General features: G+C 38.7%; 2 protein-coding genes and 1 non-coding gene across 3 annotated transcripts; 2 read left to right on the top strand and 1 right to left on the bottom strand.

Moving 5' to 3' along the window:
- Positions 1 to 1,264: 1,264 nt before the first annotated feature.
- Positions 1,265 to 11,850, top strand: LOC112557283 (F-box protein At1g78280-like). Its single transcript, XM_025227042.1, is given in 10 exon segments — positions 1,265 to 1,417; positions 1,874 to 2,324; positions 2,459 to 2,567; positions 3,777 to 3,926; positions 5,327 to 5,488; positions 6,299 to 6,384; positions 6,832 to 6,886; positions 6,888 to 6,953; positions 8,749 to 8,898; positions 11,368 to 11,850. Coding segments are annotated over 9 exon segments (1,149 nt in total). The 5' UTR covers positions 1,265 to 1,417; positions 1,874 to 2,070; the 3' UTR covers positions 11,485 to 11,850.
- Positions 11,851 to 14,098: 2,248 nt separating this feature from the next.
- Positions 14,099 to 16,657, top strand: LOC112557556. Its single transcript, XM_025227497.1, is given in 2 exon segments — positions 14,099 to 14,586; positions 14,588 to 16,657. Coding segments are annotated over 2 exon segments (678 nt in total). The 5' UTR covers positions 14,099 to 14,420; the 3' UTR covers positions 15,100 to 16,657.
- Positions 16,658 to 17,145: 488 nt separating this feature from the next.
- On the bottom strand, positions 17,146 to 17,218 carry Trnar-ucu. Its single transcript has one exon. It is a non-coding gene; the product is annotated as a tRNA-Arg (tRNA).
- Positions 17,219 to 17,236: the final 18 nt, after the last annotated feature.

The following is a 17,236-nucleotide window of genomic DNA, read 5'->3' on the forward strand; positions in this document are numbered from 1 at the left end:
AGATAACAATGAAACAGACTAATGATGAAATAACACTAGTAAAAATCAAACTGTGAAAGCCAACTACACATATTAAAACTTTTACCATTCAGGCCCAAACTTCATTGTATCTGCCATTGCTGCTGAACAGGAGAAACTGTCAACAAAAAGAAAATGTTGTCTATCAGTATCCAACATTTCAATAAGCCCTTACATTCAAACAAGTCTTAAAATCTTTTAATCAATAAATGGATTAAGACCTCGTCAGTAAAAGTAGGTATCCTACTGGTGACAATTCAAAGTGTCCAAAATAATGCAGTTGCAAGTGTAAAGCAGAAATAACAGATGAATATTATGTTTTTATATTGCTGGTTTAGTCATTTGTACTCACTGTTCATAATAATCATCCACCTTTTATTTCAAAACCCTAAATATGCTATGATAAAATAGTTCAAAATATTGTTAACTGACTTTAAAAAGGAGGTTAATTTTTTTTTTAAAGTTTATAAGATGTCATGATCAACATATTTCTCTCGTACTTTTTTTTTTTTGTTTTGTTTTTTTTTTTGCTTCAATTAGCAGAAGAAAAATTATTCTGCTAACAGACTTTAGCTTAACACTTCTTTGTAATGACGATCACAAAAGTTTCTCTCACAGCTGTTAGTGTTACTGTACCACGCCTTGTACAATTTTACCACGAGCTACCCTAAAGCACGTTAACTGTACATTTCAAGCCATTTTCAGACCATTTTACTTTCAGAAATACTTCAACAAAGACGGCTTACTGAGTATAACAAAATTACAATCCCGACGCAGAGTTAATAAAGGAAACAAACTGATGGGAGTGTGGGAAGAAAAACTAAAATGAAAATAGCCGATTTTTCTGGTGGTCCTCTTTCTAAATGGTAATGGTAGCAATATACAACTCATAACTTTTTGATTGTGGCATTATATATGTTTATAAAAGCTTTTCAACTTTCGAAAGATGAATAAACTACACAATTTACAACGTGACGTTTTCATGTTTGACCCGTTTCTCGACTACACTTGACTGTTCAAAACATAGCAAGTGTTTTCCAGATGCGAAAGCTCTGAACAAGTTTGCACGGCCAGACCCCCTCTTCAAATGAAACCGAATATTAATCCAACTGACACCAACAATCGTACTTGATAGTTAGAATACTTGGAAATGCAAGATGCTGGCTGTTAGCCCTCTAAATTCGTCACTTGACAGCACACGACAGCACTCAACCAAAATGGCCGTAGTACAACACAAGTCACGTGACTCGATTCCCCGGATCTGACGAAGAGGAAATGAGACTCGAGTTTCCTGCGGAGCGGTCAAGCTTGGTTGGCGACGGCTGCAAGGTCCGCACGAAAGATGCTCCAGCTGACGACCATAACCAGGATGCCTAAAATTCAGTTACCGATCGACTCAGTACAGCATAGCTAATTTATGCTATTTTTTTCCTAAACTTAACTGTTCTCAGTTTTCCTTGTCCAGTGGTTCCAAGATAGATGTGAAAGTATTAAAACTAGATCAGAAAATTGAGCTGTCTGAGATATAGAAATATATATATAATCTTGTGAAAGTCAACAATATGAGTAGTGTTGTTCAGATAAAAAATAGTAGTTTACCAATCCAGAATATTTCATAAGGATACAAAAATCACATTAATTACTGGAGACGGAAAACAGTGTGGAGCGAGTGTTAAAAAATTAGCAGTTTATTTTTTAGATCTAATTGACTTGGATTACTTGAGATAAAACTGAATCTGCTTAATTTAAACCTCCCCTACCCTAATCAGATGAACAAAATACATGTCACCATTTCATTAGAGTGAATGTAAGAATATATATATATCCCTGATTGTTCTTTTATAATTTGTTACAGAATATCGATGTCAGCGTAAATCTCTTTAGCAGTCTGGACTCTCCTCATGTCTCTGAGATGCCATAAGTGAGAACTAAACCATTTTAACTTCCAGCTACTCACCATCAGCACCTGGAGGCCAAAATTATGAAGAACTCACAGCTTTCTAAAAAAGACTTGAAGAAAGTGCGTGGTGGCAATTTTATGTCTGTTTTTTCATGGGCTGCATTTTTGGCTATGATTGCGTGATATGTATATCTATACTATGGGAAACCTTCAACAGCAGCTACAAACAAGGAAAATCGCTAAATAAGACCTATGTGTACCCAGAATTTGTCTTAGACTTTCAGACTGTGATAAAAGAAAGGGAAGAACTACTACATCAATACAAGCATGACTTACAGTTAACAGGAGTTGAAAGACGAAGTAATCTGTCATTACAGGAATTTTGGGACCTTTATGATGCGAAATGGTAAGTTGAAGTGTGTTATTCAAGCCTATTTTTCACTTTTGAAAATTAAATGTTTCTTCTGGTTTTTCTTAATTGCTTAAAATTTTCATAAATGAAGAAGGATAACCATTTGTGATTGTTGCCTCTTTTTTTAGGCCAGTGATTGTCACTGATGTTGTTAGTACCTGGCCAGCTCGTTCGTGGACAACAGAGTTTTTCAACATAACTTATGGGAATGAACAAGTGGCAATGAAAGCTGTCAAGGTAAAATATAAGGGACACATTTTAACAAAGTGTGTACAATGAATATAACATGATTATAAAATACAAATTTCAAAACCTACCGATTCTGGGGTAGAAGTTGGCAGTTTCAATCTTTTGATAGCAGTTTGTTTTTAGAGTTCCTAGTATCTTTGCTGTGTAGCAGTAGTGCTTGCTTAGAGCAGTGCGTACTGCTGACAGTGCTTTGTTCCCACAACCCCACACGCACTTCCACCCCAATACTTTGCCGCGCAAGCAGTGCTGTGCAAGACATATGACAACACCAGGTGACATAGCACCCAAACTTTCCAATATATAAATACTGTGCTTGCATCCATTTTCAAAAGGTGACTGATCCTGCTTGGCAGAGCAGTAAAGCTTTAGCCCTGAGTGCAAGAGAAGCACCACTTTGCTGCAAAGTGCTTTGGTTCTGCTGGAAAGCAACTCATGTCACTCAATTCCCTTTTTCCCCACCCCACGGAGCTAGGTGCTTGGTTTTAGTAGGCTAGGTAGGTGGATTAGAACAGAAATAGTAGCTGTATGTGTAAGTGTCATAAATAAATCTATGTCTTTGAACTTATTTACCTCTGTGAGCATGTCATTCAGAATGAATGCTAGCATGTTGTATGTGTGTCCTCATCGTGTGAATGAGGTGACGTGTATCACTAGAGCAAAAGAGATTTGTGTTGTCCACAACACAGCAAAACACACATGAAGATCCACACCAGAGAAAACACTTTTGTTAGGGAAAAAGCAGGGTCTTTTGTGGATTCCAAGGTCGGCTAAGTCGGCTGGATAGTGGATGGGGCAAAAAAAGAACACAGTGCAAGGTAAATTACACAACACGCCTGACAAACAAGAGTCAGAATTTTAGCAGAAAATTCTCCTATGGAACTTTCATCCTCTTCCATGGAACAGAAAAAAGGAACAGACCGATTGGCGCTATAGGGCAGCAATGTTAGCCTGAGTAAGAAATGGATCGACCTAGGCTACAAAGTAAATGGTGCCGTGACCCTGATCGTTTTCTGTTGAATGTGTATCAGTCTGTGTTTCTATGCTTTCTATCTCATATGTGCATATACACGTATAAGATAAAGTGTGTATCTGCATGTGGACAGATAATTTTTATTTCAGCTGCAAAAAAGAGCAATAAAGTTTATTACAAGATGCATAAAATTAGTGTTTAGCCATAATTTTTTGTGTCTGTTACAGGGGACTCTTGCAGATGCTCAAGGTTTTTCACTTCCTCTTCACCGTTTTATCACACACATCAACACCAGCACCCCAACCTACTGGACATACCTGGAGGATGAGTTGTTTATTATCACTAGGCCTGAGCTCTACCAACAGATTTTGCCATCTGTAAGTACTGTACTAGAATTTTTTTTATTATCCTTATTGTTGTCTTCCTGTATTTTTTTCCTAAGATACTCATCATTGTCCTCAACTATTTTTCGTTGCCTTTTTGTTTTTCCTTTACGGCTTTCCACTTTTCCATCAATTTCTTCTCTAATAGCAAAGTTCTTTTGTGTGTGAAAGTTGCTAGCAATTTAACTTTTAAGTGCCAATCATGTTTTATTTTGCATTTTAATGCAGAGTGATCTTTTCTGTACCTGATGGGAATGGAACCAGCTATCTGATCAAGACTCTCCTGAGTGTTAATCTATTCTTTTAGATGACATTATGGACTGTTGAAGTTTTAGATCTAAACTATAGCGTCATAAATGTAGCACTCTAGTAGTAGTAAGTTATGTCTTTGTTTTGTAGAGGCTAGGGGGTCGAACAGCTCTTAGGACTGTCCCTTTCTCAGGCCGGGTGCATACGTAACAGTCAGCCTTGAACTGTCTACTCGTGGCTACTGAACCTATTGTTACACCAGAAGTTCCGAAGTTGCCTGAGCTGCTCAGGAAGGCCATGACCAGACCAGGCAGGGTGGGGGTGATAACTGCCGACATGGGGGCAGGGAAAGGTCGGTACAAGACCATGGGAAAAAAGGGGGTGGTGGTTTCTGGAATGTTTGACAGGGATAGGATAAGTAGTGTAGCTTTACAGTTGAGGGAGACTTTTTGATTTTGGAAGTGAGAGTGGAAAGATGGCAGTCCAGCCACCGAGCAAAACTATGAATAAAATCTACAGATATGCCACAATTCTATCTTTGCTTTGTATGACTATCCCATCACTACGTGTTCATCAGTGACTGACGTGTTTGTTTGCATAAACATCTTGGACTCTAAAGTGGTGACATTTTGCGGAACAACAATAATGGTTTCTCTCTTCACAGAATTTGTGTCTTAGTACTGTAACTTGTTGCTAAGAGAGCAATGCGATTTGTTATGTGCAGTGCATATAACCTTTGAATGATGTGTTCTAAATATCATTATCTATTTGTGTATGCTTGACTATGTAAAGCATTTTGAGCTGCCGTTGATGGTCCGGTAAGACACTATAAATAACCGTCATCATCGTCCTCGAACTACAAATGTCTAAGCATGATATTTATATCCTTAAGCCCATCAGCTTATGTGAGGTATTCATTTCAAGTTGTATAGGTTCTAAGATTCAGACAGAGATTACGAGCCAGATTATTAATCTGCTATCACAGCAGTAAATCCTTATGTCTGGAAATAGCTTATGAGTCAGATATGATGGCAAAAGGCCCTATAGTTTATGTTTAAAAACACAGACACAGTGTATATTATTTTTTTCGTTCATTTCTACATTCATACAAATTTTCTTTTCCTGATTTGTTGTTTTATTCTTAGATTTACACAGAGGAAGACTTTTTCAAGTTGTTTCCTAAAGATATACGACCTTGGGATTGTATGCTGTTATGGGGCACTGCTCACTCACGATCATCGCTGCACATTGACCCTTATAACTGGACAGGCACAAATGCTGTCATTAAGGGAACGAAGAAGTGGAAGGTTGATATCATTTATTGAATTCACTGATCATGAGGCGAAAAGATAAATTGACAAGTGTTTCTTCTGTAACTGTTAGCTATAACATTATTCTTTTGTTACTTCTCTCTTTCATAGAGTTCACTTTCACACTACACTGTCTAAAACAAGTGAGGGTAAAGCTTAGTGACCTGCTAGCCAATAGCCTAAGCAGCATTCTGTTTCTGTGACAGGCACTGCCATCTTAATTCTGTTAGATTAAAAGTATAACATAATTTAAAACTAGCTGACACTGAAAACACATTATGTAGATATTACAGTCAAACTTCGATCTGTAAGTCCAAGCTTTAAGGGACCGATGAAAAAAAATTGAGTTAGGCAAAGTTCAAATTAAGGAAGTGCATAGAAAAAAGAACATTTTTTTCACTGTGAACTTATCTTTATTTCTGCATGTGGTCATGCATTATTATTCCCAGCAAAAAGTCTGTTATGGACATCTCACAACAATTTCCCTTCATTTCTTTTAAAATAAGCAAATCAATGACAGAAAGTGAGTAGAAAATTCTTGTCATTCTTTTAAAGACATTCTGGCACCCCGTGGAGACGGAGTCGCACTTATTGCAGATGTGTTTCCTATGCAGAAAGGAGAATATGGGAGCGCATGGTCGATGGGGGAGGAAAATTATTCAAGTTGTGGAAGTTTTTGGCTAAGCTGATTCTAGCTACAGAAGTTGAACATGCATTGCTTTAATAGGAAATCAACCAATTTTTTTAGTTTCTTTAATTCACTGCTCAGATCTTTGTTCAAAGAATAACACCACTTTTTTTTTAAAGCTTTTTCCACCAGGTCAAGACCACCTTCTGTATGTGTATCCAGAAGCCATGTGTGGGTTTCCTTTGGAATGCCACAAGTATAACAGGTATAGATCTCTTTTTCATAAATGTTATTTAATGCTCTTATAAAGAATGGAGAAAATGTTGTCATAGTAAGGGAAACAATTTAGCTTGACTGCAGGGAACATTATGACAAAATATGTTAATTATTAAAAGATCTGTTGAATCACAAGGTATTTTATTAATCATATCAAAAATGCATGAAACATTTTGCAATAATTTTAAATAGCAATTTAAGTATCAAAACTTGATGTGTGATTCACATGCTAAAGCAGTCACACAGTGTCTCAGGTTGAAAATGTAAACCGCAGCATAGTTTTTGATTGTCGTTTGTCCTCAAACAGTGACCACTAACACTTTGAATTAATTAATGACATCTTGTTTGTCTCACAATAAGTGGCAGATCAATTATTTTCGTAGATTGAAGACAGGCACTGCTTCTTCGATTTTTGTATTTTTTTATCTTTGTACAGTCCAATTGACACCTTTGCACCAGACCAAAAACAGTATCCTCTCTACAATTTGGCAACCTTACATAGAAGTGGAGCAGAAAGCTGGCGAGATGCTCATCATTCCAACAGGATGGTTTCATCAGGCAGGGAATACACATTTTTTTTCATGTTTACCATAAATACAAAAAAGCTTATGAAAAGTGGGTTTTTACTTTCTTATAAGTATGTTGTCCATCAGTGGCTGATGATGACTATGACTTCATGCGCGCAATTCAAGCACACACACACATTTAAGGATTTAGTGATGGGTTTGGAGATGGCTGATAAGGACCCAAAAGAATCTGCCACATGTAGAGCTTCTGTAAAAAGGTGGAGTGGTTGCCGCTTGGGCGAAGTCATGACTTGCACTGGACTTGGATTATTCTTCTTGTTCCTATTTGCCCCCAGTGGAGCATAGGGCCGCAACCACACTCCGCCATAGGACACGGTTCTGCTATTAGTAATCTTGCAGCCTCTGGTGTCATCAGTACTGCTACTCCTTGTGTGTGGTCATGGTCAAGGTCTTCATGTCCAGAGTAGATGATAGTCTCCCCTGATGAAAGTCTGGTCTGGCCATTGCCGTTCCACCTTGTCTCACACAGGCCGAGGAGCTTGATGTTATAGCTCTTCATTTCCTGTGCTATCTGAGCTGATTTTCCTCTCTCGCATAGGGTTCTGATGTTCCAGGTCCCTATCCTGGTTTTTGCCTTGTCCGTGAGAAGATGGGTCAGCGAGCTGGCTTCCCAAGGGCTTTCACCAGCACGCATCATAAGCCCCTCTGAAGAGGGATCTTCTCGTCCAGGCTCCAGTTGTACAGTTAGTGTGCTTGCGGTTTCTGCAGTGTTTTACTTTTTTACAGGGTAGGGTTGCTAGCCCCACGCCCAACCCTCCTCCTTCATCCGGGATTGGGACCGGCAGGTTACCCAAATAGCTTCCAGAAGGAGTGGGACTTGGATTATAGCAAGGGCATGGAGAAGTCTGCAGTGTCATCCTTACTCTCCCATCTAACTGTAGTGGATCTAGTGGCAAGACAAAGTAAAGACAACTGGAGACAGGTTGGGATGCAGTAGATGACCAGGGTCTTGTGTGTATCTCACCATGTCATTCCATCTATCTATTCCTCTTCGTGCAACAGGTTGCATATAAGGCCTCAACCAGAGTCTGCCACTGATGTTGATCAGCTGAAACCCGCTCTAGGTGACCCCATGCTTCAGCTAAGACACACATTGCTTTTTCTGAGGCATCAAGCTTTGGTTGATTGGAAAGAAGTGGCTGAAGAAAAGAGAGGCTATTTTTTTAAGTAGCTCATGAAACTGAATAAAGCATAAAGCTGAATTCACAATAGTTTGACATTGATAGCACATGCTCTTTTTAGGGCTCTTAGTTAGCATGCATTCATAAGTCTAGTGGGGTGCACAATTTTTTTTCTAATAGCAAGGTAAAGCTTATAGTGCACAACACTATTTCCCTGGGTGACCACTCTCCTGCCATTCTGAAGATACATGGCTACATAAATCGCCAATCATAGTGTAGTGGAAGCGCGTGTTTGGGGCAGCGTGTGACAGTGCTTTGTTTCCTCCACCCTGAACCTCCAAATACCATTGCACCTGTAACTTCTCTTACTCTTATTTTGAATGCAGGAGAAGCACCACTGCACCGTGTAGTGTTCTGGTCTGCTGTGAAGTGGCTAAGGTACCTCAGTATTCAGACAGATTTGGGGAAATAGTAATGTGCACTGAGCTATACTCAGTCATTTAAAAAAATGATTTTCCACCCCATTAGACCTTTAAAGAGTGAAAATATCTTTTATCCCCTATGACTATGAGATATCATTTCCTTTGTAACTATATTCATAATTTTTTAGCATGTGCTCAAGTATTGTGTGGCTTTCTGTTGCAGGCATACAACACAGAAGAGACACTGGCTGTCTCAGGCCAGGTCATGAATCGCAACAATTACAGATATGTATTTAAGGAGATTCTTAAAGCAGGCAACCTGCAACAAAGACGTCTGCCAGATGGCTTTCACAACCTGCTGCCCCCAGATCAGGTGAAAGGATGAACTCTGAACATAAATATAAGCGTTTCACAAGATGTGTGGCATCTCTAATTCTCTGTCCATATTAGATTCATTCATTTATTCATTTTTCTGCAAGCAAGGCTTGCCACAGATGCGTTTCTTGAGCAGCAAATAGCAGGTCCTGCAAGGATCTGTATATTCACTTATTTATGCTGTTAGCCATTAGTTACTGCTTAGATGCTGAGTCGTTACCCAAACAATACTTAAACCAATGGGTAAATTGAAAGTGATCATGAATGGATTGCTCTGACCTATAATTTGCTTTTAGATATTGCTCCAGCCGCCGAGCAGCTCCAAGTGAACACCAACCCACCAACCTAGGCAGAAATTATCAAAGCCATCAAGTCTTTGAATACTGGCAAGGTGGCAGGCCCAGATGGCATTCCTGCAGAGGCACTCAAGGCAGACTCAGCAGCTGCAGCAGAGATGCTACACCCCCTGCTGCAGAAAATTTGGGAACAGGAGCAAGTTCCAGCAGACTGGAAGCTTCACTGGCTAGTAAAGCTAACCAAGAAAGGCGACCTGACCCAGTGCAGCAACTGGCGCGGGATTACGCTACTGTCCATTCCCAGCAAGGTGCTGAGAAGAATCATCCTCGAGCGACTGAAGAATGCCCTAGACAAGAGACTGAGGCAAGAGCAGGCAGGCTTTCAGCAGGGAAAATCATGCACAGACCATATCGGTACACTGTGAATCATTATTGAACATCCCATCAAATGGCAGTTGCAACTTTTCTTGACATTTGTGGATTTTGAGAAGGCTTTTGACTCCGTAGACAGGGAAACCATCTGGAAGCCGATGCAGCAAAGTTCATTGCCATCATCCAGCAGCTGTATGAAGACTTGATATGCCAGGTGATCCCCAATAGGAAGTCAGGAGAAGAACATCCTTTAACAGCAACACAGCATTCAGTGGACCCTCACCAGGCAACCTGAAGATCTTGACTTTGCAGATGACATCTGCCTGTTGTTCCACAAGTAGCAACATGTAGAGACAAAGCTCACTCAGCTCTCAGAAGCAGCGATGACTGGCCTGACCATCCACATCAAGAAGACGGAGGTTATGCAGGTCAACAAGCAAGAAGCCCCACTTAACTATATGGGGAATGTATTACAGAGACTGACTGCTTCATCTGTCTTGGCAATATATTCAGCAAAGATGGGAGTGCAGATAAAGATGTAAGAAGCCAACTAAATAAATCCAGGCTTGCATTCCACATCCTATGACCTATCTGGAACTCCAAGGCTTTATCTCTCCACACCAAGATTTGCATCTTCAATGCAAATGTAAAGTCAGTTCTTTTATATGGATCTGATACATGGCATGTGACAAACACCATCACCAGCAAGATTGAGACATTTGTCAACAGATGTTTGCGCCACATCCTGACATCAGATGGCCCAAGAAGATCTCCAATACAGAACTGTGGGAGAGAACCAATCAAAATCCTGGTAGCCAGGACATCAAGAAGCAGAAGTGGGGTTGGATCGGTTACACCTTGCGAAAGCCGGGCTAACAATTTAATGAGACAAGCTCTGGGGTGGAACCCACAGAGCCGGTGCAGGGTTGTGAGACCCAGACAAACATAGAGGAGATCAGTCCACAGAAAGGTGGAGGCAGGTGGCAAGACATGGACCCAACTGGAAAGGGACACCCAGAACTGGATCCCATGGCATGGTGTAGTTGCGGCCCTATGGTCCACTGGGGGTGTAAAGGAATAACAAGTTTGCTTAAATATCAAGTTCCAAAGACCTGCATTAAGACAGCTTTGTAAATAAATACAAGCATTTAGCCTTATATTTTACGATGCATCATTTTGTTGGCTCAATACTGCCTTACAGCTTGTTTGTTCGTTTTGCATTTTTGTGATGTATTTGACATCTGTTTTGTGTTATTCATTTAATTGTAGTATTTTTACATATTTGACTTTATGTTTACTGTAAAGGTGATTTGCCTAATACTAATATTATTAATACAAGCCCACTCACTACTACAGCAATTCATGGTGCGTGCATAAAGAACTTGTGCACACTTGTATGTATACTGACATATAGAGTGGCAGAAAAAAACCTGAAGTTTAAGAGACATTTTAAAGGAAGTAAGGAAGAGTAGGTTTTCAGTATCCATTACCCTTTCACACAATGCTAGTGCTTTTTCACACCCTTTCCTTTTGCTGTATCATGTTAACCTTAGTTCTTGTTCTTATTTGGTTCATCTTTGCATTTTCTGTATTTGATTGTATTCTTCATTAGTACTGTTATTTATTCTTTTATAATTCATGTTGTTTTCCTGTCCCTCTTCCATGCTTTGTTTTTGTTCTTAGGTGCTAAGAGCATGCTCCTTCGGAGTGTGAGTATACACTTTACAAATTTGCATTTATTATTATTATTGTATGGAATGGCAGCATTAATTTCTTTACTTTCTGTTATATTATTACAGGTCAAAATCTTTATGACTCTTCTTCCCAAAAAGCTGTTGAAAAAGGGGAAAAAGTGGACTCAGGACTATCTCAACTCAATTCAGAAAATAGCCATGGCCAGGAAATCAACTGAGTAAAAACCATGGCAGAAGAATACCCAACTGCTGATAATTTTTTTTTTTTGATTCATACAGAACGCTACTACAGTCTAATCTCCCTACTAAGCCACCTACGGGGACCGAGCAAAAGTGGCATAGTAGCGAGAGTGGCATAGTAGAGAGGGTTCGTAAAAACGGCTTTATTTGTTCAAGTTATCCGTCAGTCCAGAACTCTCAAGAATCGTCTGCTTGCACTAGCTGTCTCCTGTCATTCTCCCCATCACCTCTTCATCCTCCACCCTTCCTAACCACATCCGCGCACCTGCATCCTGTCGCTAGTCGACCCCCTCCCGGTCTCCCTCTGTCACGTGACTGTCACCCGGCCAGCGACCATCACCCCCTATCGCCAGCCTCCACCCTCCCTGTGTGCGTGCTATGTTCCATCCACCTAACTGCCATGTCCTACACTACCATACAGTATAGTAATCGAGCACTGCATGGAATTTCACAACTTGTGCCTTTTAACAATCACAAAAAAGTGGCATAGTAGCGAGAGTAGGTGGTGGCATAGTAAATTTTTTTTTACATTGAATTTATAGTCGGGACCGAGCAAAAGTGGTATAATACCGAGAGTGGCATAGTAGCGGGGTGGCATAGTAGGGAGATTTGACTGTATTACATATGCTGCAATGGATGATGCAAACATTTTACCAAAGCTAATGTGACAAACATTTGCAAGGTATATATATATATCCCACATCTTACTATTGTCAGTTCATTCAATCGAAGACTTATTAAAAGTACTTTCAGTAGCACAGATTTATATGTTTGTCCAGCTGAATTTAATATCTTGTTTTCTGTGCTGCATCAGGATGAATCTATCTGACATCTCCAGCAGTCAAAGTCTGTGGTTATAAGGGAACAGATAAATAGTTATGGGAATATTCAACATTGAAAAGCACTTCTGTTACAGAAAGATCTGCACTATATATATTTTTTATCTTCATACATTTCTATTATCTTTACACAAGTGTAAGTTCTTTTGCACGTTTCTATATGTTTTTTCATATTTTTGCACATTTTTATGACACGTTTCATATTTTGCACAGTTTTCAATAAAGAATGCAGTTTTACAACACTTTTTCTGGTTATTTTATATTTCTATTATTCTAAAAAAAAAAATTTATCTAAAAGAAACATGAAATTGTGATATATTGTAATTTTTAGAGCACAAAGCTGTGTAGCTTTCTTATATCAAGTGGTTCTGTTCAAACAGCTCTATCAGGCATGAGTAACATTTCACAAAAGATGATAAAGAACAACAGGCACAACTGAAACATAAAGTGATTTTTGTTGCGAAGACTATGGTCATGACAGTAACACTGTTTGATAATTAAATAACTTGCTTCATATTATTATGAAATAAAACACATAACAGAAAGGACTAATAAACTGTTTTCATTTAGTTTTATTTCAAACTGACTCATCCACCCTTCGGCTGGCCTATATTTTGCATATCCTCCAGGCCAGTCTAGGGTCAGGTATAGACATGTCCAAGGCAGAATATCCCTCCTTAGGAACAGTTTCTTGGCCAATGCAGTAGCTTTCCTGAACTTTGCTGTGCCATGAATGAGTACTAAATGTTCAGTGGAATGTGTTCCTTCAAAGTCTGTGGGAGATGTGTGTAGTGCAAGTGTGCAGATGAGCATTAATCATAGTAACCATACAGACTAGCTATCATTTGCCCAGGCCTCACAGCCCTTTTTAAGGTCCCCTCTTAAAGTCACTTGATTATTGGTTGAGTCTGAGTTTCAACCAGATTACAGCTTCACCAAGGCTTTAAAATAGTTCGATAAATTTTGAACTGTTTTCTAGAGTTCTTGAAGCTATTTAAATTTAGTGGATATTTATTGTTAGTCGGCAGAGGGTGCACATTTTCTACAACTCTGTGAAAAGTAACATTTGTGTTTAGTAGTGGAACAATGTCTGATGAATACTTTTCCATCTGAATAATAAGTGATGCTTGTGATGGTGAGAAAAATACATGCATATTGATATCACATCTGTGAAAAAAACCTTGAGTATTTGAATGATCGAGGTTTCCCCTTATAAATAATTATTTCTCTTCTCTTTAGAGTGGAATCTTAAGTACATAAATCTAACAGAATAAGACATATTACATACTAAAAGTAATTTAGTAGCACATCTTTGTACTCTTTCAACTAAAAAATATGGATTGCCTCTTTAAGGTTGAACTCTTGATTTAGCCAAATAAGGAAATTTAACTGAGATCATATTGGTATATTTCAAATGTGGGTACACAAGTGCTTTGCACAATTTTAAAAACATCTATCCAAATGAAAGTCCTCCTAAATGCCAACCATTTGATTTGTCTCTCTGAATATGTGCATCAAAAGATGACTCATAGTCAAAATTAATCTGCAAGTCCTTCTGATTACACCTTTTATTATTCGTATTTCACCATCTATTTTTATTTTATATGTGCATCATATTATCTTTACACCATTCCTGCAGATTGTCAACTTCAGTATCTTGTTTAAAGCTTTTAATCCATATAAGAAAATTACCACAGATTCCACATGCACCTCATTAGTACAACCCCTCAAAGAGGAAATGACCCTCGAAAGCGGTAATGAACTTTGGCCCTATGCGCACGCGTAGACGAGAACAAGACGGTCATTCATATCAACTCGGGATAAATCCGTGGTCCCAGACACTGGGTCGTGGAATGGTATTTTTATATGGAACGATCGTTGTTTTCTTTTCAGTTGCCATTAAAGGCATTAGTTCGTGTTTGAGTGAATAGTCATAAAAATAGGCACAACCATCTCTGCGAACGCGGCACATTTGTGTTAGCTACACGCCATGAATTTACGTTGTTGAGATGGACTTTCATTTTGTGGGCGCGCAAGTGAACACAACCAAACAATTGGCAAATACCAATATTTATCGCCATGGGACAGTTGTCATCTCGGCTAGACTTCATCCACCAAGAACTTTCAAATCATGGAGGTCGTGAATGGATTTATGTCCATGTGGCTCTGCGAGATGCAACTCTTGCACTTGCTGCCAGCATGCATGCTTGGATAGGGGCGCATGCACAAGCAGATAAAGCGAGTGGTTCCCGCTCATGATCCGTGCTCACAAAACTGCAGCCAGGTGTTTTCAGAGCCAGAACAGTGGTGCGGGATGTGCTTCACATGGCACCGAGAGATCTTAGCACTTGCATCACCAGAATACACGAGTCGAGTGGTGTGGTCAAGGTTTCGTTCAAAAGACTGGCCAAGCAATCCATATGAGGTTGCTCGTGTTTTCATACCCCGAGCGCATCGCTTTTACTACAGATCCAACGAGTTCCATGAAGACATCAGATTCACTCTTTGCTTTCTGGAAAACTGCACTCTCATTCATGTATCAAAGGATCTTATACAAAAAGCATGGGTTCTTCGCAACAGTTTCCTGCGACGTGGTCGAATGAAAGCCAAAAGAACAGACCTCAATCGTGCTCTTTCTGTTCTTATTAGCTTACTGCAAGTTCCAGAAATCTCAGAGCATGAGGCAGTACCTCCAGCTCTCGAAAAGCTTAAGATTTTTCAAAATACGTCCGAAGAAAGTGTTTGCATCATTTTGTAATGTACTGAATATCAGATTATCATTTGGTGTGCATCCTTTTTTTCTGTTTTTCTTTGCCATTAACATATATGCCTGTATTTGAAAAAAAAATTTCTTCTTTTGTCATCAGTATGATTTTTCCTGCATTCCCAAACATTGCATAAAAGTAATTCAAAAATCAATCAAAGGAAAGGTTTTTGAATATTTTCCAGTGGTTGTGCCGCTGTTTTAGATTTGCAGACAAATGTGCTGATTTACTTTTAAAAATGGATTGGTATTCTATAGCTGATATAAGTAGTATAAAACCTAATATTCAATAATAAGCATGTGTAATGTAATGAAGACTGTAGTTAACACATTTAATAATAGTGATTATTATTAACGGAGCTGGCAATTTCTATATCGATGTGCTTTATGAGTCCATCTTCATGATGTCAGTATGTTCATCTCAATAGAACATTTCTTCACACCTGTTCCCTAAATTGTAAAATGCTGATGTCTACAAATGTTGAACAGTTGAATTAAATTATGCAGACATTTTATTACATGACAGGTAAAACAAATGAGGATATTGTGAAAATGCAGCAGATTGAGCTCAAAACTTTCTTAGGGAATAGGGAATCAAGATTTTATGTTCTAAAAGCCAGCTATATAAGTTAATGAAATATCAGAAAGTTTCTTTTACTATTTGAAAAATGAAAGACTTAAGATTTGTGTGCTTCATTCTCTTCTGTTTGATTGATGTTTCATACTCTTATTATTTGTATCCATAATTGTGCCTCTGTCCTGTTGCTTTGATGTGCATGAAATTTCTTTGCAGATTACTTTTTCATGGGTCACCCATCCAAAGAGCTGCTATTTTAACCATAGACACATATCTCTAGACAGCATGCAGATGAATTTTCTGCATATACTTTTGAAAACAAGGCAAAAGCATAAATTTGCATTTGGTTTAACTGTCAAGATCAAGAAGAAGAGCAGACGATGTGAAACCAGAGAGAATAGATATCTGTTCTCTCTGTAAAGCTCAAGCATTATGGTCTGTTGTGTTTTCGGTTTGTTTGCTCTAAGATGAGTCTAAGTTATGGGAGTGGAGGTCGAGAACTTTTACCAGAAAAGACAGAAATAAAAATTAACTAAAAAATGTATTGCAAGAGTCTGTTGGTTTTAAGGATTTCATTGCAGTTCTGGATATTAATTTGCTAAATGGTTCACTGCCTTCAACTTCACAAGTTAGTCGTGTGTTTGAGGGATGTATGTGCAAAAACTATTATTTGCCATCCTTGAGTGAGATATCTGTAATGATGTACAAGAGGCTTATCTTTGTAAAACTTTTTAAATGGACATCGGAACCACCCGGTCCCAACTGAAGGGGGCTGCTCAAAACTGGGTCCTCCTCTAAGGAGCAACAAGGAATAAACTAAACTACTACTAAGGGAGATATATGTAATGATGTACAAGAGTCTTATTTTTGTAAAACTTTTTAAATAGCTTGATAACTTTAAATGTCATTTTTAATGTGTTTGTATCCTCTTTTCATAAAAAAATGTTAATAAAAACCAGGGACGTTTATAAGAACAGAATGTTTTATGTTGACTACTACTGTACCATGCTTTGTAATTTGCAACAAATATAAGACAAATTTCAGCTATTGAAGTAACAAGGAATACACTACACTGAAGACCAAGAACATCTAAGCAAACATGTGCACGTACACACAAACATGTACCATTTAATAGGGCAGTGCTATTGTCTCATTAACCCTGTCTCTTGTTAGGCTAAAGCCAATAAGACTGTGACAATTCAAATAAAAAAAGTCTAGCATTCTGAACTGGATATGAAGAAAAGCACCAAAGAAATGTATGGAAAGTGGAACAATATCAGTGTAAAGTTTACGATACCTTAATTTTTTTTTTAAATTATTTGAGGTAGAAATCTGGTAGGAAAGACTAATCTTTGATTTCTAGAGTCTGACACACAAGTGATCAAAAAGCATATTACAATACCTATTTGTTGCAATAAATTGAACAATTTGTTCTTCTACAGGGGTGTTAAAAATATACATTTCATCCCCGGCGGGATTCGAACCCGCGACCTCTGGATTAGAAGTCCAGCGCGCTATCCACTGCGCTACGGGGACAGGTGGTAGCTAAGCGTT

This window comes from Pomacea canaliculata, linkage group LG2 (assembly GCF_003073045.1).
Source record: "Pomacea canaliculata isolate SZHN2017 linkage group LG2, ASM307304v1, whole genome shotgun sequence".
Lineage (NCBI taxonomy): Eukaryota > Metazoa > Mollusca > Gastropoda > Architaenioglossa > Ampullariidae > Pomacea > Pomacea canaliculata.